Here is a 22,178-nt window from a genome sequence, read left to right as displayed (position 1 = left end):
CATTGTTAATTCCCTGGTGGCGCCCTTAAGCCAAAAGACGGCAACCATACTTGGGGCTACTGGGACACGGGTGATGCAACAGCCCTTCTGTCAAGTTCAACAACGTGAACCTGGGGGTCACAAGGTGCGGCATGAGTTCCTCTACTTACCTTACTGCCCGATTCCTCTCCTGGGCCAGGATATGCTCTCCAAACTTGGGGCCCAGATAACTTTTGAACCCAATGGACACACTAGCCTCCAATTAAACCCAAGCAGGAGGAAACCCTGGTCTTGGCAATTACCCTGCCAAGGGAAGAAGAATGGAGACTATTCTGTGCACAGGCCCTACCCTGTAGCCCCTCAGAATTCAGGCTTACATTCCCCTCTGTATGGGCTGAAGATAACCCACCTGGACTAGCTTGCAGTTGGGGCCCCACCGTTGTTGACCTGATCCCTGGAGCCCAACCTCAGAGACAAAGGCAGTACTCTCTTCCACTCGAGGCTAGAATGGGTATACAAGAGCACCTGACCAAGCTCAGAGAAGCAGGTATTCTAATTGAGTGCCATTTGGCTTGGAATACCCCGCTCTTGCCAGTCGAGAAGCCAGGAGGAGGATACTGACCAGTACAGGATTTGAGGTCCATTAACAAAGTGACTGTTTCCTTACACCCAGTGGTTCCGAACCCATATACTCTCTCCAGACGCATTCTGGGGTCAGCCAAATGGTTTACATGCCTCGACCTAAAGGATGCTTTCTTCTGCCTCTGCCTGGCTCCTCAAAGTCAACCATTGTTTGCCGTTGAATGGACTGAGCCCGTTACAGGGTGCTAGATGCAGCTGACCTGGACACGACTTCCCCAAGGTTTCAAGAACTCGCCTACTCTTTTTGGGGAAGCACTAGCTGCAGACCTCGCCGACTTTCTGAGGGAAACCACAGGGTGTGTCCTCCTCCAATAGGATGTAGGTGACATCCTCCTTGCCAGCGACACCCAAGAAGACTGTATGAAAGGTACCAAGGCCCTCCTGCAGCTCCTGTCCTACTCGGGGTACCAGGCCTCTCGGAAAAAAGGCACAGGTTTGTCAGCAGCAGGTCTGATACTTAGGCTTCCTCCTCACAAAAGGAAAAAGAGAACTAGGACCGGAAAGGAAGAAAGTTATCACCACACTGCCACAGCCCCAAACAAAATGAGGCTTGCATGAATTTTTAGGGGCCACAGGGTTCTGTCGCATTTGGATTCCTGGATTCTCAGCCATAGTGAGGCACCTCTATGACCTGTTGGGAGGGCCAGACTGGGGGCCCCTCGCATGGACTAAGAAGGCAAGAGCTGCTTTCACAGAAATAAAGTGGCTCTGGGATGAGCCCCAGCCCTGGGTTTGCCTGACATAGAAAGACCCTTTAACTTCTTCGTACATGAAAAGGACAAATAGCCCTTGGAGTGCTCACTCAGAGTATGGGGCCTTGGCAATGGCAAGTGGCCTGTCAAAAAAACTTGATCCTGGGGCGCCTGGGTGGCGCAGTCGGTTAAGCGTCCGACTTCGGCCAGGTCACGATCTCGCGGTCCGTGAGTTCGAGCCCCGCGTCGGGCTCTGGGCTGATGGCTCAGAGCCTGGAGCCTGCTTCCGATTCTGTGTGTCCCTCTCTCTCTGTCCCTCCCCCATTCATATTCTGTCTCTCTCTGTCTCAAAAATAAATAAACGCTAAAAAAAAATTAAAAAAACAAAACAAAAAAAAAAAAAAACTTGATCCTGTGGCTGCAGGATGGCCACCGTGCCTCAGAGTGCTGGCAGCCACAGTCCTGCTCATCAAGGATGCAGACAAAGTCACGCTGGGACAAACGCTTAATGTTAAGGTCCCACACACGGTCATGTCCCTCATGAGCACCCAAGGATATCGTCTCCTCTCCAATTCTCGGCTGACACAATACCAAGGCCTTCTCTACAAAAACCCAAGGGTCGCTCTTGAAGCAGTAAAAACACTAAACCTGGCCACCTTCCTTCCCATGGGGAGGGAGAACCCGACCATGTCTGTTCCGAAGTAGTGAATGAAGTCTACGCCAACTGCCCGGACCTCCAAGACCAGGTTATATAATAAGCCCAGAGATCACCCTGTTCAGCGATGGGAGCAGCTATTTACAAGAGGGCAGCCAAAGAGCAGGATATGTAGTAACCACAACCACCGAAGTTCTGGAAGCCAAGGCCTTGCTGGAAGGATGGTCGGCACAACGGGCTGAACTGTATGCCTTAACCCGATCCCTCATCCTTAGCAAAGGTAAATGAGTTAACACCTACACTGATTCCCAGTATACCTTTGCTACTGTGCATGTACACAGGGCCATCTATAAAGAAAGAGGTCTCCTTACTGCTGCAGGGAAAACTATCAAAAACAAGGAAGAAATACTAAAGCTTCTTGAGGCCGTATGGCTACCAGACAAGGTAGCTATCTTACACTGTAAGGGACATCAGAAAGGAGACGACCCTATAACTCAAGGAAATCGGCTGGCCGACAAAACAGCCAGAGCGGCTGCCTGTGGTGACCCAGGACAAGCTCCTACCTACACTATGACTCTTGCGCCCCACAGGGAAGCCTCCCTGCCCCTGTACACAAACAATGAAAGAAGTTGGGCTTCGACAGAAGGGGGCACACTAAGCGAAGAGGGATGGTGGGTCATGCCAAGTGGACACATCTTTGTCCTGTCGTCTATGGGAAAACACCTAGTGAAGGAATATCACCAACTCATGCACCTAGGGAAAACCGCACTGGAGGCCCCCCTCAAAAAGAACTACTATATCAGCCGGGTGCCGGCATTATGCCGAGCTGTCAGTGAACAATGTGTAACATGTACCAAAACCATGCTTGGTCTGCCCCATGGCCCCTGCCTGGCACGCAAATGATGGGGGCCGCCCCTTTTGAAGACTTAGAGGTGGACTTTACCGACATACAACCAAATAAAGGATTCAGGTACCTTCTTGTAATAATCTGCACATATTCGGGATGGGTCGAAGCATTCCCGACCAGAACGGAACGAAGTCGCAAGGTGGCCAAAACTCTTCTATGGGAGATTGCACCTCGGTTTGATCTACCCTTAACCATACACAGTGATAATTGACCTGCATTTGTGGCAGACATTATACAAACCCTGACAAAGTCCCTCAACATTACCTGGAAACTGCACACTGCTTACCGACCCCAGAGCTCAGGGAAAAGTAGAGCAGATGAATCGCGCCCTCAAGGAAACCCTGGCTAAGTTCCACCAAGAGGCTAATCTCCCATGGCCAGATTTACTATTGCTGGCCCTCCTGCATGCCCGATGCACACCTCGGGCACTAGGATTCTCCTCTTTTGAGTTATTATGTGGGCGACCCCCTCACATGTTTAGGAAAACTCCCAGGAGACCTACACCAGATTGGAGACAAGGGAATAAGAGAACAGCTCCAGACCTTGGGGGCAGTCTTAAACAAGTTACAGAGATATACCATAGAGAGGGCCCCAATTTCCTTAGGGACCCCCATTCACCCCTTTCAGCCAGGAGACTCTGTGTGGGTCAAAGATTGGAAGAGGGAACCTCTTAAACCACAGTGGACTGGGTCTCATACTGTTATTCTAACAACTCCTGCAGCCCTTCAAGTTTCAGGTGTCACCCCATGGGTCCATCACTCCAGAGTTAAGAAGGCCAACTCAGAAGAACCCACAACCTGGCGAAGTGATCCAGATCCAGTCAACCCACTTAAACTGACCCTCAAAAGGGAAACTGCCCCTGAGACCTCCAGCCCTGCTCCAGCCACACCCCAGAAGCTGGCTGGCCTGCGTATGGCAGAAGCTTGAGGAATCAACGCATGAACCTAGCCCAGGGGTCTGGATGCAACTCTGCCAGCCCTTGCCCCTTATTGGTGTCATAGCCCTGATCTTACTTCTTACTGTTGGGCTGATAGAGACCGTACCATCAAGCTGGACACGGGACAAAAGATGCATTCTGGGTCTCACATACCTCCTCTGGATGGGAGGGCCATTAGGTATCGCCTGTATATTATGATAGCCTCTCTCACCCTCACAACTGCCGCTTACCCACTTTGCCTCTAGGATTGTCATATGACAATAAGGGGGTCAAGGGTATTCAGTGCCTTCACCTGCCTCCACAAGATTGCTACAAGGGAAAAACACCCACTCTCTGTCAGTCACCCAGTGCCCCAATGACTAAGTATTGGACTGTAGAGATAACCCAAAATGTCAGGAACCCATGTCACAACAAGGGTCTCCAGAGAGGGAAGCGAGCTTGCTACACTTACTTTCCTCAATAGGGGAATCTCGGATGGGGGAGGGGTGCAGGACAGGGCCCATCAAAAGGTTATAAAGGATACCCAGGATAGGGTAATACAAGCCATAAAGGCTACCACTCCCCCGGCAGCCTACCAAGGTGCGAACCTTTCAGCCCTCAATCAGATGCTTACCGTTTCCCCACTCCAGCGTTGGGCCAACACTACTCTACAAGTCCTCCATAAAATAGATATTCACACCCAAACCTGCTGGATGTGCTTGCCCCTCAGCTGGAAGGCTTACTTAGCCACTCCTATCCCTTTGACCTGGGAAGCTCCTGAAAATCTCAAAACCAACACCTCTGTCTTAATTGGACCCCTGGCCGCTGGGGTCCGTCTCACAAATGCCAACAATCTAATCTGTACAGTTGCTGAAGGTATGAATGGTACCTCTCTATGCAGAATAAATATAACCTTAAGGAGGAACACAACCCTATGTTCAGCCTTTGGGGTGTTCTATCTGTGTTCTAATTCGGCCTACCGATGCTTAAAGGCCAACTGGACTCAGATATGTTATTCCGTCTTCCTAACCCCAGAGCTATCCATATACACTGAAGATCAGTTCCTAACAGCCTTTAGCCCCAAGTCCCAGGCCAAACGGCAGTCTTGCTACCTGTTCTGATAGGAGCAGGAATTGCGACAGGAATAGGAACCGGAATAGGGGCATAGGTTCATCCGTAGGACTCTACCATAGACCATCTCAAGAGCTAAATGAAGATGTGGAACAAACAGGTGGCAGATTCTCTGGCAACCTTACAAAGCCAAATAAACTCTCTGGCAGCAGTGACCCTCCAAAATAGGCAAGCCCTCAACCTCCTCACTTCAGAAAAAGGAGGGACTTGCATCTTTCTGAGGGAGGAATGTTGCTATTTTGTAAAGCAGTCAGGAATAGTTATAATTAAGGTTAAGGAACTCAAGGAAAGAACTTAACGTAGACAACAGGAAAATATCAATCAATGGAAAGGATAGGATCTCATGGATTGGGCATCCTGGCTTCCTGCCCTGGCGGGGGCCCTCCTCTCCATAACTTGTACCCATTGGCCCCTGTATACTGAATGCCATGGTTTTACTGAAAACACTGTTTGCTCGCCAAACTACTGCACACGTATCTTAGCCTTCCGAGAGTACCAACCTGTAAAACTGAAAGGTGATGCCTACTAAACATTTTTTTTAAAAGGCATTAAAGGGGAGCATGTTGGAGAAGTGAATAAAGTACGCCAAAAATGGCCAACAGGGCTAAAACAGACTCTGGTCTCTAGCTTATAGACCCCTCCTCCGGGTTCTTCTTCCTTTGTTTGCTGTGCGCACAAAACCCCCACAGATATGGAAGCGGACAACTACAAATTAGCCTCCCCACTTGCGTTGGGCACTCAGGTCTTTGAAGAAACGGTCTCCTCTGATCCTGCCGGTGTTAAATAAATCTCTGATCCACCAAGATCGCCGAGTGCCGCTTGGTTTTTCTGCCGGCATTCCTGCCTGGTTCCGTAACACAAGAACTGTCTGTTCTGCTACAAAAAAAGTTTCTTTAATGTGAACTAGCTTATGTGCAATTGGTGAATAAGGGAAATATGTTACACCTTGTGAAGTTTTTTCCCAGCATGTAAGTGGTTTAGAGCAATCAGAAGTGGTCTTTCTACAATTACAGTGGCTTCAGCTGTATGTAAAGACCTTACAAAACCTGAAAATCCCCCAGGAGTTCCTTCCTTTGATTTAAGCTTATGTTTAGTGGCTTCAAGTATCCCTGCATTTTTCCCTACATCAAGCAATCTGGAAAGCTGCTGGTGCAGGTGAAAAAGCTGGAGACCTCCACATGTCTCATTTTGAGTGGTATATATTTTTTCTTCATAACCCCTGTTATTTTAATGTATTATCCTACAGAATGTCAGGATTTCCAGGAATGTGTACATGTCCTTACAGCAGAAACACCTGTATAATAGGCACTGTCACCCCAAATTGCCCTTTAATTTAAAATTTAAAAATTTTCATTAACTGAGAGAATACTTTAAGCTAACACTGTCTGCTAGACAGGAGTGGTTTAGTCAGAAACTTTACTGTAGAAATGTTAATTCCGTAAGTATTTTATTAAATTGTCTTTATCAAAAGGATTACATTTCCTTTTTTTTTTTTAATTTTTAATGTTTATTTTTGAGAGAGAGAGAGAGAGAGAGAGAGAGGGAGGGAGGGAGGGAGGAGGGGTACAGAGAGAGGGAGACACAGAATCTGAAGCAGGCTCCAGGCTCCGAGATGTCAGCACAGAGCCCGACGCGGGGCTTCAACCCATCAGCTATGAGATCATGACCTGAGCTGAAGTCAGACACTTAACCGACTGAGCCACCAGGTGCCCCAAAAGATTACATTTCTAGCGCCAGCAATAAAGACTAACAAATTGAATACAAAGGAAACAGTAAATACAGGTATCATCATTTGTCCTTTATCTGATGCTCCCTAAAGCTATCTTCACTGTGTATTGAAGAAAAAATGTTGACAGACACATATAAAATGCTGGAAATATTCATTACAGACTGTTTCTAAAAGGTGAAATGTAATCTAGAATATTATAATTATTTTTTAGTATGGAATCCCACATCAAACTTTTGTACATGTTTTAATGAGTGTGTTATGTATAAAAGTAGGGGCTACTTGTGTTAGGATTTTGTGAATCTTAAAATACATAAAGGATTAGCAACATCTGGCAAATAGAAAATTTATATGACATCTATTATTATTAGATAATTTGGGGCTCATAAAATTCTGCAGAATTCCTTTTTCCCCTCCTAAGGGCTTACATATAGATAGAACATGTAGTTAAATACAACATTTTACCCAAAAACAAATTTTGTGATTGGAAAATAAGGATAAGGATATGTGAAAGTCTTAAAAAATACAATGCAAGGCTAGACACAAGTCAAAAATCACAAATGAATAAGTTCACAAACTATAGGGAAAAAATTGAATCTATCAGAACAAAGAAATATGGCTATTTATTTTTGTTATTCAAAGACAAATAAAGCTAGCATTTGCTAAGTAATACAAAAACAAGTTTTCACAGGAGTATTTCTCTTAAAAAAAAAAAAGAGAGAACTTAAGTGTGTATAATACAATTATATTGTGCTGTGGGAACTGCCTTTTTAATGAATAAAGTGGTTTTCTCAACTGGGAGATGGAGGGACTTCTTTTCCTTTGGCCAAAAATCTTCCCCTGCCCCCATCAATGGTGGCCAACTCGTATTTCTATAGGAAAATGCCTATATACATAAAATGTCCACTTAATTCCGATATACCCTCAACCTAATTATTACCCTAAAATGATTGTTTCCTATTTAAATCATTGGAAAAAATTAAAAATATGTGTTCTGGTTCTGTTGAACCAGACAGGACAGGAAATGTGTGGTTTCCCCTGGAAGTCCTAGGAGTGTTTTTAAGTGTTTCCATAAGCTCTCCTTGAAGAGTAGGCTGACAATTTGATCGTGATGGGTGGGATCAGCAGTCAGCTCTGGAAGGGCAGGGATTAGAGAAAAGAAAGGGGCGCCTGGGTGGCTCAGTCGGTTAAGCGGCCGACTTCGGCTCAGGTCATGATCTCGCAGTCCGTGAGTTCGAGCCCCGCGTCGGCTCTGTGCTGACGGCTCAGAGCCTGGAGCCTGTTTCGGATTCTGTGTCTCCCTCTCTCTGACCCTCCCCCGTTCATGCTCTGTCTCTGTCTCAAAAATAAGTAAACATTAAAAAAAAATTAAGAGAAGAAACAGCAAACAACCTTTAGGGCAGTGGTTCTCAAAGCTGGAAGAACATCTTTGGGAATTTGTTACAAATGCATATTATCAGGCCCCACCCTAGACCTGCAGAATCAGAAACTGGGTGGGGCCCAGCAGTCTGCTTTAACATGCCTTTAGGATTCTGATGTTTAGGGAACCCTAATGTCATCATTTTATAGGACCCAGGCGTCTGTCAGGAAACTTTTAAGCTTTAATTCATTAAAAATACTTCTTTAACACAACCTTAGGGAAAGATCTCTAGATAGCTGTAGGGGGAAAGTCAAATAATTTTAAGTTTTGTTTTAACTAGTTCTTTGTTTTCTGTATGATTTACCCACTTCTTAAGAAGAAAACAAACAAACAAACAAAGCAGTTCTAACTGGAAATGATGAGGGAGCATAAGGCAGGCTGAGGGCAAAGTATAAGTGAGCATTACCACGCCCCACCCCCAGGTGGGATATGTGTGGCATTTCTCAGGCACTCCTGGCTGCCCAAGGACAGAAAACAAATGGTTAAATGATAGAGATTGCATTCATACAGGACATGGGTCTCCCTCACTTAACAAATCTTAGTAAATTACAAGAAAAGGCAATCTTATCAATAGCCTAGTCTCCAGGAACCTACACACTGTTTCCTGGAGCCCCAACATCACCCTCCCTCCATAGTGATGGGGGGGAACAAAGGCAAGAAGGAAATGGCAGAAAAAACTGAATTTCCTTATAACCTGCAGCCCACTTGACAAATATTTGAGGCTGGCAGAGTAAAACTTTTCTCCAGGAACTCCCCAGGGTCTTCATGTTAATGCTTTGCTAGAGGGAAAAACAACCTTAGCTGGACAATACCTAGGCCTCCAGGATCCTGAGTCTTTAGTATATGAAAGTCTCCTTGGAAACTTGCAGGACTTTACCTTCCCCAAGCCCGTAGTGTATAACCAGTCATTCTTCACAACCCCAACGCAGCTCGTTTTGCCCTGGGGTCCTGTCCCCGTGCTTTAATAAAATCACTTTTGCACCAAAGATGTCTTCAAGAATTCTTTCTTGTCCATCGGCTCTGCATCCCCACGAACCCCACCATCATCCTAAAACCTCATCAGAAACAAGGTTAAAACCCAGCCGGTTGGCAGGCATGGCTGCTTGTTTTTTCACGTGGCACAGATCTTAGATCAGTTCTCATCTCTGCAAGACCAAGAACCCAATTACATCACTTTAGTCAGAGATAAACAGGCCTAGGGAAAACAAAATCATAAGGGGCCTGATTTGATAACTGCAATGTCAACTTTTTAATTTACTATGAGAAATGTGATTGCTAACGACAAGAAGATTTAGATCTGTGGTTCCCAGGCCTTAGTTACCCAGAAAGTCAAATGATTTTTAGCAGATTGAAAATCTGCTTCAGAGTGGAGTTGGGTGCACTCATTTGCTAGTGAGAAAAGGTCTGAAAGCCTGGGACACCCAGGTCAACCGCAGGGTTTTGTCTCCAGATAAATTCTTCCGTTGCCTACTATTCTTCCATTTGGAAAAGGCCTCAGGCGTGCTACAAAATAAAGAATTTTTCAGACTTCAGAGGCACTCTTGGTCCCTAATTCACCTAATTCCTCAACAGGCATTTACCATGTTCTTATGTGCCAGGCTGTATGCAAAGTACTGGGAATAAAAAACAAAACAAAAGACACATTAAGACAATCCACTTGTCCAAAATTTTAGCGTAGGAAAGAGGGAGAGAGTGGAAAAATAGACAAAGATAATTATAAAACAATAGAGTAAATGAAATAATACAGCCGCGCACAGAGTATTATGGGACACTCTCTGGTACAATAGGTAGAATGGGAGAGGGGAGTTGGAAGGTCTTTTCCAAGGAGATGGTGAACTCTGGACGGAGGTGGAAGATGAGGAAGGTCACAGTTTATTTACAGTCCATCGAAAATGGCCTCTGTCATCCGTTTAATAGTGATGTTAGCTTTTATTTGGTAAAACGAAAACTTCTCTGACCTTAACCTAAACTGTGCGAACCGAGGCATTAAATCTATGCAGTTTCAGGTCAAATGTGGGAGGAAGAGATAATCGAAATTGGTGGAAAAGCCACATTATGGGTTGTTTAAAAAAAAAAAAAAAAACTGTTCTGTTTACCTCTGATACAGAAACAGTAACAATGATTGTTAAATAAAGGCCCTAAGATTGACTTTTGGCCATTTGGCATAATTTTTATTTGAAAGTAACTTATTTTAACAAAGTTTAATATCCCCAGGCTTCTCTCATTTAAACTGTCACTTATGTTACTATTTTGCAAGGGTTTAAAAGCAATTTGCTCTGTCAAGGAGGAAGAAAAGCAATTTTTCATTGCTTTTCGGTTGACTACTCAGGAAAGCGAAAAAGGTCAAGGAAAAGCAAAAGCAGCAAGTCCCATTAAATCAATTAATAAATTACAGCAAGAGCAAAGCATGCAGACTCTTTAGTTTCCTTCCTAAGTCTCTGGCTATGAGGTTTGAATCACAACAGTTTCCTATAAGGTAAAGGGCTTCGGGGATATACTGCCGGAAGCAAACCTGTATCTTCTTGGGCTTCTCATTTCAAAACAAGTTAAGACAGGTGCGGTGCAGGTACCCCGGGCCCTGGCAACGCCTCAGTTCAAAAGTCAGCGCGTCGACCTAAGGTGGCTGTGCACGCTGCCCGCCCAGACGCCCGTTCGGAACGCGCCCGTTCAGTGCCGAGCGGCCCGAAGGTACCACTTGGCGCACCTCCCCTCCTGCTCCTTACAGCTCGGACCAGCGCCCAGGGCAAACGACTCCTCAGACCTGCTCCACCTACCACCCAGCACCGGGGCGAAAGGCGGTCGCTCCCGCAGGGCGGGGCGGGGGCGGGGGGCGCATGCGCAGCGGAGGGCCGGCCCTGGCAACGGGAGCGCGCCGCGGGGCCCGGCGCTCCCACCTCCACTCGCCCCACTGGGGGAGAGGCTGACAAATTCCTACCAGCAGTGCTCCTCAAGCCCCCGTCCCTGAAACCGCAGCCGGGCGCGCACCCCTGCGCGCGTCGCTCCGGCGCCAGCCGCGACGGGTCGCTCGAGGCGAGTCCGGCGTCTGGCCGGCGCCGAGCTCGCGCTCCCATTGGCCGACGCGTGCCCGGCCTTCCTTCCCTGAGCGCCTGCGCGCAGCCGGACGCAGGGGAAACCCCGAGCGGTCCCCAGCCCCGCGCCGGTAGCACTGCGCAGGTCACCGGCCTGGGGCCCCCGGACCTCTTGAGACCCTTGCCCCTCCGCCTTCTTACCGCCCGGCCGGGAAGGAGCTCCGCCCTCCCCGGAAAGCACTGGGAGACGCGAATGAGCACTCCAAGACCTGATGGACTAGGCCGGAGGGAGTCAGAAAATGACTGGGTGGCAGGTGACGGGGCCTGACCGGAGCAGGGCAGGCTGGACGGGGAGCGGAGGGCGACCGAGCACGCGCTGGAACCCGGAGCGGGGACTGGCGGGGGGGGGGGGGCGCGCATGCGCCGGGCCGCCCTCCGCCCTCCGCCCTCCGGCCCCGCGTCCCCCACCGGGGCGGCCTGGGAGCGTGGGGGGCGGGGGGAGGCTGGCCCTGTGAAACGCGCTCGGCGCTTTCGGAGCTGATGCCTTAGGTGGGCTCTCAGTGGAGAGTTCCAGGTTTAAAGGTCTTATTTAAGTGTGCCCTTTGGCATTCCATATAGAAACATAGCTAATTTTTAAACATTTCTTTTCTCCAGCTTGCATTTTCTGACTTTGGTCCCTTCGATATCTGACCTTTTTCAAACTTGAAGCGCCCCCTTGCCCTCCCGTCACCGCCGCCTCTTTAAACTATTCATCTAGGGTTTTTAGGTTTATTTTGCTCTTTCGGCTTTGATTATCCCTAGAAACAGCAACAAATGAAATTAGGCAAATGTAACAAACGCTCTTTTCCCTTTCTTTGGCACTGTTGACAGAAGCAAAAAGGAGCGCCTCCATTTTTTCCAACCCCAGGACCGTAAGGGCTCTTGATTTGTCCTTAGAAAGGGTCTGGCCACTTGTAATCTATTCCATTCAATCCCATTTTTTAAAAAATTCTTTTAAATGTTTTTTATTTGTTTTTGAGAGAGACAGAGCATTAATGGGGGAGGAGCAAAGAGAGAGGGAGGCACAGAATCCGAAGCAGGCTCCAGGCTCCGAGCTGTCAGCGCAGAGCCCAACATGGGGCTCCAACCCACAAACCGTGAGATCATGACCTGAGCTGAAGTCGGTTGACTTCAGTCGGTGACTGAGCCACCCAGGCGCCCCAATCCCATTTTTTCTTAAAAGCTTAATTTACAGGGTGCCTGCTTGGCTCAGTTAAGCCTCCCACTCTTGATTTCGGCTCAGGTCATGATCTGGTGGTTTTCTGAGTTAAAGCCCCGAATCGGACTCTGTGCAGGCAGCCCAGAGCCTGCTTGGGATTCTCTCTCCCTCTCCCTCTGCCCTTTCCCCACTCACGCTGTCTCTGTCTCTCTCAAAATAAAAAAAAAAAAAAAAAAACCTTTTTTTATTAAAATAAAATTTTAAAAAGTTTTATTTATGCTCTTTGCCATTTTAATCCTTTCAAATGCATCCTAGCCACAAGCATCTAAACAGTGTTGCTCTTTGCATTTCAGTGTCCATTTATAGGAAAGACTAATTTATAAGCTGCCACTTAACATTCTCCACTTGTCCCCAAAGGCACCTTAAACTAACGGTAGTAATCTCCAAACCTAATCTATTTCCTGGGTGCTGCAATTAAGTAATGGTAGTTATAGTCACCTGGTTTTTTCATACTAGACAAGTGGGCATTTTTCTTGACATCTCCTGCCTCATTTCCACTATCCTGTTCATGATAGTGTTCATTTCATATCCTATCATATGGTAAAAAGTGATGTGAAATGTTGGGGTCCAGGAGCAAATGGTCAAGAAAGAACTGGGACCCCTCCAGCCCAAAAAAGTGGTTGTATTGAAGCACAGGACCCTGGGCAGAAAGAGCTGCACTGCAGTTGTGAGGAATGGCTGGTAATAGACTTTCAGGTTGGGAGGGGGTCAGGTATAGTGTAACTCTCTAAGGAATTTGGAAGCAAGTTTTCCAGCACCTTGAGAGGCAAGCTGTTGTTAGGAAAAGGTCATTTACAATGGTCTATAAAACCTTAGTCATGAGACCCTTCAGATGTGTACCAGTGCGCCCTATGCTTGGAGGATAATTGCTAACATGTATCTTGGGAGGTGGGGCTGGGGATGGGTAGAGAGTTTCCAAAGGGATTTTCCAAAGGATCTTTGATCCAAAGGGTCAGGTTACTGTCAAGCTAAGGTTGTCTTTTGCCTTTAGCAAAGTAATAACACTGAGACAGCTAAGCTCCTTGAGGAAGGATACTGTCTTCCTCAAGTACTTGTCAATATGCTGTAAGTGACAAGGAAGTTTAATTCTTTCCCCTTTTGTTCTCCACATTAATAGGCATTTTGCTAAGTGCTAGGATTTAACTTTTTTTAGTCTTGGGAGGGTGCACTTATTCCAGTGATGCTATTATCATATTTTGAGAACTTTAAGAAATACTTTCAGTTCTCCTAGTCACAATTTATTATTCACCTTATTCAGACTTTTTCTCTAAATAATTTTATTTTTTTTATTTTTTTTTATGCTTTAAAGCACCACTAATATATTTATTTTTTTTTTATTTTTTTATTATATGAAATTTATTGTCAAATTGGTTTCCGTACAACACCCAGTGCTCATCCCAAAAGGTGCCCTCCTCAATACCCATCACCCACCCTCACCTCCCTCCCACCCCCCATCAACCCTCAGTTTGTTCTCAGTTTTTAACAGTCTCTTATGCTTTGGCTCTCTCCCACTCTAACCTCTTTTTTTTTTTTTTTTTTTTCTTTTTTCCTCCCCCTCCCCCATGGGTTCCTGTTAAGTTTCTCAGGATCCACATAAGAGTGAAACCATATGGTATCTGTCTTTCTCTGTATGGCTTATTTCACTTAGCATCACACTCTCCAGTTCCATCCACGTTGCTACAAAAGGCCATATTTCATTTTTTCTCATTGCCACGTAGTATTCCATTGTGTATATAAACCACAATTTCTTTATCCATTCATCAATTGATGGACATTCAGGCTCTTTCCATAATTTGGCTATTGTTGAGAGTGCTGCTATGAACATTGGGGTTTTAAATTATGGTTTAAAGTATCAAATCAAGGATTGAGAATGATCACCTTGGACAATGACTATACTACAGATCCTGAGGAGGACTTCAGAAAAGGAGTTTTAGCTTCTTAAGGTGGTTAGGAATAGTACTTGTTAGGGTATCTAGATTGTGGTATACTTGTTTAAAATACTATTTTCTTTTTTTCAACGTTTATTTATTTTTGGGACAGAGAGAGACAGAGCATGAACGGGGGAGGGGCAGAGAGAGAGGGAGACACAGAATCGGAAACAGGCTCCAGGCTCTGAGCCATCAACCCAGAGCCCGACGCGGGGCTCGAACTCCCGGACCGCGAGATCGTGACCTGGCTGAAGTCGGACGCTTAACCGACTGCGCCACCCAGGCGCCCCTAAAATACTATTTTCTTTAGCCATACCTAATGTAACAAATTACAGATTCTCAAAATACATGTAGTATTCTAAGATACAATAAAGGAAAGTTACTCAGAGGGTAATTTAAAAACTTTTGGTATAACCTAGAAGGTGCTCTGGAATTTTAGTGTTTGAATCATCTTTCAATAGTATTTATGATTCTAGATTACAGATGTAGAATAGGATTTAGAGACTGGACTGTGTATACGTTATTTCATACCCAAAAGCTTTATCTTTAAACGCCAGTGACTTCCTCATGTACTTCCCTTTTATATCCCCCTCTCATTAAATGCTGCACGATATTCAGTTTGTGATTTATCATTGTTTGGATTTCAGAATAAATAGGGATTTACTACATTTAGGTTTACCTAAGTTAAAGAGAAGTAAAGTAATTTGAAAAGTCATTTTTTTGTGTGGGTAAACCATTTGCATACTTCAAATTTTTTTGTGTTTTGCTGGAAGCCAAGCTATCCCAGCCTGAGTGGCAGGGCCCGAGCTGTGGATGGATTGGTGACTGCAGGGCGGCCGCCGACAGGGAAGCTTCTTGTACTCCTGCTTTTAGGTAATTTGGCCTTAAAACTACCTGGGGTATCGTCTGTTGGGGAATTGCCCTTGACAGGCCCTCTGGGAAAAGAACCAGTAGGAAAGAAAATAAGGTTCCGCAAGAAACTGTGCGGCCTTACGTTTAGCCCTTGCCATTCCCCACGGAGACTCCTCTACTTACAGGAAGGATAGCCTCGTACCTTTGCCAGCAAAGAGGGCCTGTATAGGAGAGACATATGGCTTTGAAAGCCCCACTCTGGCAACTAAAGAGTGTATGTATGGACACAGGTCACTCTGATCCTTAGGCCCACCTGGCCCCCAGGAGGCATTCCAGATGATGACTGAACCTAGTCGATTGAGGTACAGAATGGTTCATTGGTTCCTAGGTGCATTGTCTCTCTGAGAATGTATAAGGCGTGGGTTTCTAAGGCCCTCTTGGCCCCCTTCCTGGCACCTCGGACCCAGGCGAACACTTTTGTTCTTCAAAACCACGAATGCTTCAGGGAAACAACTAACAGGTTGTGTCCCTCTAACTGTTCCACTTGAGGTGTTGAGAGATAAATGACCTTTCATGAAAACAGCAAAGCAAATACTTTATAGATTATAGATAAACGTAGATACATAATAAAAACAATGAAAGAAATTAATAAGCAAAGGGCAGGAGGGAACGTTATGAGAAAACAATCATGTTATTCCTTATTGGGTGATGATACATAGAAACATTTTCAAAATTAGGTAATGTTAGAAAAACATAGATGATGTATGCTACAAGGAAATCACTAGCATATATAATGCCACGTTTGGTACAATAAATTGGTCAGTTCAACACACTGCTGTTGTCTGTGTCCATTTTTATTTTACTTTTAGTTTTCTATTTTCCAGTTTTTTATTTTAGTTTTATTTTCACCGACGCTGTTCTTCCTTCGGGAACCCCTGGTTGCTGGAGCTGGTCTCTGGCAGTGTTTGGAAACTATTAACTTACTATAAACCAATAGAGGGCAAAAGCTGAATATAGTGAAAATTGTCTTTACTTTTATTGCCTTTTATTTTCAACAATGATTACTTGAACTTAAAAAAAAAAAAAAAAGCCTTTATTAACTAATGGTTATTGAAAAGCCAAACCTTTCCAGCCCACTTCATATTCTCTTTCAACCATTTCAGGGCAGAACAATGTTCCAAACTATAAACCTGTTCCTTATTAACATTGACGGTCATGTGCTTAATGAAGAGCTTTGGGTCCGATATACGAGCAGCCATAATTAGTCTTTCCACTGCAGCTTGATAATCATCCTTACTCCGAGATTTGTCTTCTTCACATCTACAAAGTGAACACCTCCCGAAGTCAGAAACTGTTAAAAAGGAGTTCTATCGTTTCTCCAAAAGACAGTACTTTGCATTTCCTGGTACTAAGCTGTAAGAATCTTTTTACTATATTCTTCTAACAGTGCCTTTCAAACTTGTTTGAACATAACACACAGCAAGAAACACACTTTATATTGTGACCCGGTGTATACCCTCCACATCAAAATGGAAATAAGAGTTTCACAAAGCAAGACTTACCCTTATGACAATGTACTCTATTTTCTACTCTCTTTTAGTTTTGCAATAATGTTGCAATCCCCTGAACTGATTTCACCAACCAAATAGGCTATAACCCACAGTTTGAAAAACACTAATCTAGAACACAGATAATAACCTCTTCGTATTTTGAAAATTGATAACTGCGTAACTATTTATTGTAATATGTACAAAAACATTGAGTTTAATCAAGTTTGGAGTTACTAATGGTCATATGTTTTACCTTGATATTAGCTATTTTTAATTATAAGCATATATGTAATAGGTAGCTAACATTTGGAACTGTCGCTATGTACCTTTACTAAATTTCCAGTTATTTTATTTAGTCTTGATTTAAGATTCTTCACTAAGTGCTCAGACTTACTTTTCTAATAACTCTTTTACCAGTCTCCAACTTTCATAAAATTCATACCTTATGGCTGTTTATCATAAGGGATAGGGAATGGGAAGTACATACATTTTTCAACGTTTACTTATTTTTGAGGGTGGGGAGAGCAGAGACAGAGGAAGTCACAGAATCCAAAGCAGGCTTTAGGCTCTGAGCTGTCAGCACAGAGCCCTATGCTGGGCTTGAACTCATGAACTGAGAGATCATGACCTGAGCTGAAGTCAGAAGCTTAAGCAACTGAACCACCCAAGCGTCCCTGGAGTGGGAAGTATTTAAAATAGAGATGTGGCTGTTACATTAGGCATCAGTTGTTCTTTCTGGTCACTGTATCCTGCTCTTGGCACCTGTAGGGCCCAACAGCAAGGTCCAAGAGTGAGCCTACCCACATCAATACCTTAGTATGGTGCAGAGTGGTGGGAGTGAGGACTTCAACTTAGAACAGAAACTTGTCACAGAGAGGAAAGATTGGTCAGGCACCTTCTACTACATTCTGGCTTAGAAACTGGTGCCTGGGATCTGGTAGACCGGGCATATGCCAACTATGTGCAGTTTCTGAAAGTCTAAAGATGCATAGATTCTCTCAGAGAGAGGTTAGTATAGCAAGGCAAGGCTCAGTATGATGATGACGATAATAAGAGAAAATAGTATTGGTTAGGACAAAATTAAAGATCTAGGCATGTCACTAATTTGCACTGAGGTCACAAATAGCAACCAAGTTCAACAATGAATAAAAAGGCTGCATATGTGTGGGGAGTCCTGAGAAAATCAAACCCTCACTAGGAAGATGGGGAGCCAAGATTCCTCATGCCACTTATAGTGCATAGAAGTAAACAAGGAGGCCCTCAGAAAAGACCTATATCAATAAAGCTAATTTAGTGAGTTTTTAAAAAATTGTCGACCTAAAATAAATTATTTCATAATTCTCCTCCCTTTAAGTATGGGCTGGATTAAATGACTCGTTTATCACATATAGGATAAGGGTGCCTGCCTGGCTCAGCTGGGGTTGTGAGTTGGAGTCCCACACCGGGTGTAGCGATTATTTAAAAAATAAAACCTTAAACAAATGACTTGCTTATCACATACGGAACAAAGCAGAAATGACTGTGTAACTCTGGACACTAGGTTATCGGATGACAATTCTTCCTGGGTCCCTGAATTTCTGGAAGTTTTGAGTACAGAGACAGTAACTACCTGTTGTTCTGAATTTCAAGCATGTTTCTATAGTGAACAACCTTGAAAGACAGATAGGTCCTCCCTCTGGAGCAAACGACAGGTTTGCTTACAGCCTTACAAGATAGTGATGGTGTTTCCCTGCAGAGCAACAGGGCAGGCATGCTTATCATTTATAGTAAGAGACTTAGGTTCCCCAAAGTTCAAGATTCCTCTTCTGTAAGAGGGCCCGGTACCTGTGCAGGTATCCACCAGGGCCCCTCTGTGGGACTTGGGAGCAAAACCAGAGACACAGATATGCATATAATCATACTTCTTGCTGTACAGAAGTAATAACATCCTCTGTCTCTAGTGCAAGCAAGAGTCTTACGTCTTATGCTAGGATCCAGGACACTGTCAGCCTGCAATTAGGGTAAAATTCAGAGCCTTCCCAGTTCTTGATATAGCTCATGAAAGGCACTGTAGCTTCCTCCTTGTCTTTTTTCTCTTGGATCACTCACTCAGAGTGTCATAAAGACACTCAAGGAATGTATGGAAGGACCCATGCGGCAAGCAACTGAGGATTCCTGGCAACAGACAAGTGAGTGAGCCATCTAGGAAACAGATCCTCCAGTCCCAGTCAAGCCATCAGGTAGGTGACTTTACCTCCTGACCAACTACCTCAGAGACTCTGAACCATAACCATACTGCTAAGCTACTCCAAAATTCCTGACCCACAAAAACTAACATAATATTTGCTGTTTTAAGCCACTACATTTTGGGATAATTTATACACAGTGATAGATAGATAGATAGATAGATAGACAGACAGACAGATAGATAGATAGAAAGAAAGAAAATATCCAATCTGATGATGTGGTTTATGATGCCATTAAACTGAAGCAAAATTCTTGTCAAGAAACCCTCAAAACAGGAGTTCCATGAGATCTTTATTAGTTTCCTGGATAGGCTAACAAGAAATTGGGAGTGGTGTAAGTCTAAATTCTGGGACTTTGAAAAAATTATTTAAAGAGATACCAGTCTGGTCCAACAGCTAAACTGTATGCATTTGTAACATTTTAAATATAGACACTAGGCTGATGGCTTTATTTTCAACAGAATTCTTAAAAAAATTTTTTTTTTAATTTTATATTTGAGAGACAGAGAGAGAGACAGAGTGTGAGTTGGGGAGGGGCAGAGAGAGAGGGAGACACAGAATCTGAAGCAGACTTCAGGCTCCGAGCTGTCAGTGTAGAACCTGATGCAGGGCTCGAACTCACAGACTGTGAGATCATGACCTGAGCCAAAGTCAGATGCTTAACTGACTGAGCCACCCAAGCGCCCCTCAATTCTTGACTGAACCAAATTCTTGACTGAACCAAAAAACTATCACATATTTTCCTTTTAGACCTGGTTCTTAGATCTTCTGTGTTGACCAAAAAGGTAAATAACTTAGAACCAAATTCTTGACTGAACCAAAAAACTATCACATATTTTCCTTTTAGACCTGGTTCTTAGATCTTCTGTGTTGACCAAAAAGGTAAATAACTTAGAACCAAATTCTTGACTGAACCAAAAAACTATCACATATTTTCCTTTTAGACCTGGTTCTTAGATCTTCTGTGTTGACCAAAAAGGTAAATAACTTAGAACCAAATTCTTGACTGAACCAAAAAACTATCACATATTTTCCTTTTAGACCTGGTTCTTAGATCTTCTGTGTTGACCAAAAAGGTAAATAACTTAGAACCAAATTCTTGACTGAACCAAAAAACTATCACATATTTTCCTTTTAGACCTGGTTCTTAGATCTTCTGTGTTGACCAAAAAGGTAAATAACTTAGAACCAAATTCTTGACTGAACCAAAAAACTATCACATATTTTCCTTTTAGACCTGGTTCTTAGATCTTCTGTGTTGACCAAAAAGGTAAATAACTTAGAACCAAATTCTTGACTGAACCAAAAAACTATCACATATTTTCCTTTTAGACCTGGTTCTTAGATCTTCTGTGTTGACCAAAAAGGTAAATAACTTAGAACCAAATTCTTGACTGAACCAAAAAACTATCACATATTTTCCTTTTAGACCTGGTTCTTAGATTTTCTGTGTTGACCAAAAAGGTAAATAACTTAGAACCAAATTCTTGACTGAACCAAAAAACTATCACATATTTTCCTTTTAGACCTGGTTCTTAGATCTTCTGTGTTGACCAAAAAGGTAAATAACTTAGAACCAAATTCTTGACTGAACCAAAAAACTATCACATATTTTCCTTTTAGACCTGGTTCTTAGATCTTCTGTGTTGACCAAAAAGGTAAATAACTTAGAACCAAATTCTTGACTGAACCAAAAAACTATCACATATTTTCCTTTTAGACCTGGTTCTTAGATCTTCTGTGTTGACCAAAAAGGTAAATAACTTAGAACCAAATTCTTGACTGAACCAAAAAACTATCACATATTTTCCTTTTAGACCTGGTTCTTAGATCTTCTGTGTTGACCAAAAAGGTAAATAACTTAGAACCAAATTCTTGACTGAACCAAAAAACTATCACATATTTTCCTTTTAGACCTGGTTCTTAGATCTTCTGTGTTGACCAAAAAGGTAAATAACTTAGAACCAAATTCTTGACTGAACCAAAAAACTATCACATATTTTCCTTTTAGACCTGGTTCTTAGATCTTCTGTGTTGACCAAAAAGGTAAATAACTTAGAACCAAATTCTTGACTGAACCAAAAAACTATCACATATTTTCCTTTTAGACCTGGTTCTTAGATCTTCTGTGTTGACCAAAAAGGTAAATAACTTAGAACCAAATTCTTGACTGAACCAAAAAACTATCACATATTTTCCTTTTAGACCTGGTTCTTAGATCTTCTGTGTTGACCAAAAAGGTAAATAACTTAGAACCAAATTCTTGACTGAACCAAAAAACTATCACATATTTTCCTTTTAGACCTGGTTCTTAGATCTTCTGTGTTGACCAAAAAGGTAAATAACTTAGAACCAAATTCTTGACTGAACCAAAAAACTATCACATATTTTCCTTTTAGACCTGGTTCTTAGATCTTCTGTGTTGACCAAAAAGGTAAATAACTTAGAACCAAATTCTTGACTGAACCAAAAAACTATCACATATTTTCCTTTTAGACCTGGTTCTTAGATCTTCTGTGTTGACCAAAAAGGTAAATAACTTAGAACCAAATTCTTGACTGAACCAAAAAACTATCACATATTTTCCTTTTAGACCTGGTTCTTAGATCTTCTGTGTTGACCAAAAAGGTAAATAACTTAGAACCAAATTCTTGACTGAACCAAAAAACTATCACATATTTTCCTTTTAGACCTGGTTCTTAGATCTTCTGTGTTGACCAAAAAGGTAAATAACTTAGAACCAAATTCTTGACTGAACCAAAAAACTATCACATATTTTCCTTTTAGACCTGGTTCTTAGATCTTCTGTGTTGACCAAAAAGGTAAATAACTTAGAACCAAATTCTTGACTGAACCAAAAAACTATCACATATTTTCCTTTTAGACCTGGTTCTTAGATCTTCTGTGTTGACCAAAAAGGTAAATAACTTAGAACCAAATTCTTGACTGAACCAAAAAACTATCACATATTTTCCTTTTAGACCTGGTTCTTAGATCTTCTGTGTTGACCAAAAAGGTAAATAACTTAGAACCAAATTCTTGACTGAACCAAAAAACTATCACATATTTTCCTTTTAGACCTGGTTCTTAGATCTTCTGTGTTGACCAAAAAGGTAAATAACTTAGAACCAAATTCTTGACTGAACCAAAAAACTATCACATATTTTCCTTTTAGACCTGGTTCTTAGATCTTCTGTGTTGACCAAAAAGGTAAATAACTTAGAACCAAATTCTTGACTGAACCAAAAAACTATCACATATTTTCCTT

At 43.2% G+C, this 22,178-nt stretch overlaps 2 protein-coding genes across 9 annotated transcripts in view; both read right to left on the bottom strand.

Moving 5' to 3' along the window:
* Positions 1-11,405, bottom strand: part of TCAIM (T cell activation inhibitor, mitochondrial) — a 77,534-nt gene extending 66,129 nt beyond the window's left edge. Inside the window, exon 1 of one of the 4 annotated variants that reach the window (XM_045436795.1) lies at positions 11,299-11,405. The gene's annotated coding sequence lies outside the window, so the exon portion shown is untranslated. Of the gene's footprint in view, positions 1-10,580; positions 10,846-11,003; positions 11,111-11,298 lie in introns of those variants that run through there. The other 3 variants (XM_045436797.1, XM_045436796.1, XM_045436798.1) reach the window with 3 other exon arrangements.
* A 4,604-nt stretch (positions 11,406-16,009) lies between these two features.
* Positions 16,010-22,178, bottom strand: part of TOPAZ1 (testis and ovary specific TOPAZ 1) — a 107,295-nt gene continuing 101,126 nt past the window's right edge. For all 5 annotated transcript variants that reach the window (XM_045436791.1, XM_045436793.1, XM_045436790.1 and 2 more), the window contains one exon: positions 16,010-16,455. In XM_045436791.1, the coding sequence (XP_045292747.1) occupies positions 16,236-16,455 (220 nt within the window). In that variant the 3' untranslated portion in view covers positions 16,010-16,235. The remainder of the gene's footprint in view (positions 16,456-22,178) is intronic.

Source organism: Leopardus geoffroyi, chromosome C2 (genome assembly GCF_018350155.1).
Source record: "Leopardus geoffroyi isolate Oge1 chromosome C2, O.geoffroyi_Oge1_pat1.0, whole genome shotgun sequence".
NCBI classification, from domain to species: Eukaryota; Metazoa; Chordata; class Mammalia; order Carnivora; family Felidae; genus Leopardus; species Leopardus geoffroyi.
The sequence above is the reverse complement of the archived record's forward strand: the minus strand, read 5'-3'. Positions and strand labels throughout refer to the sequence as shown.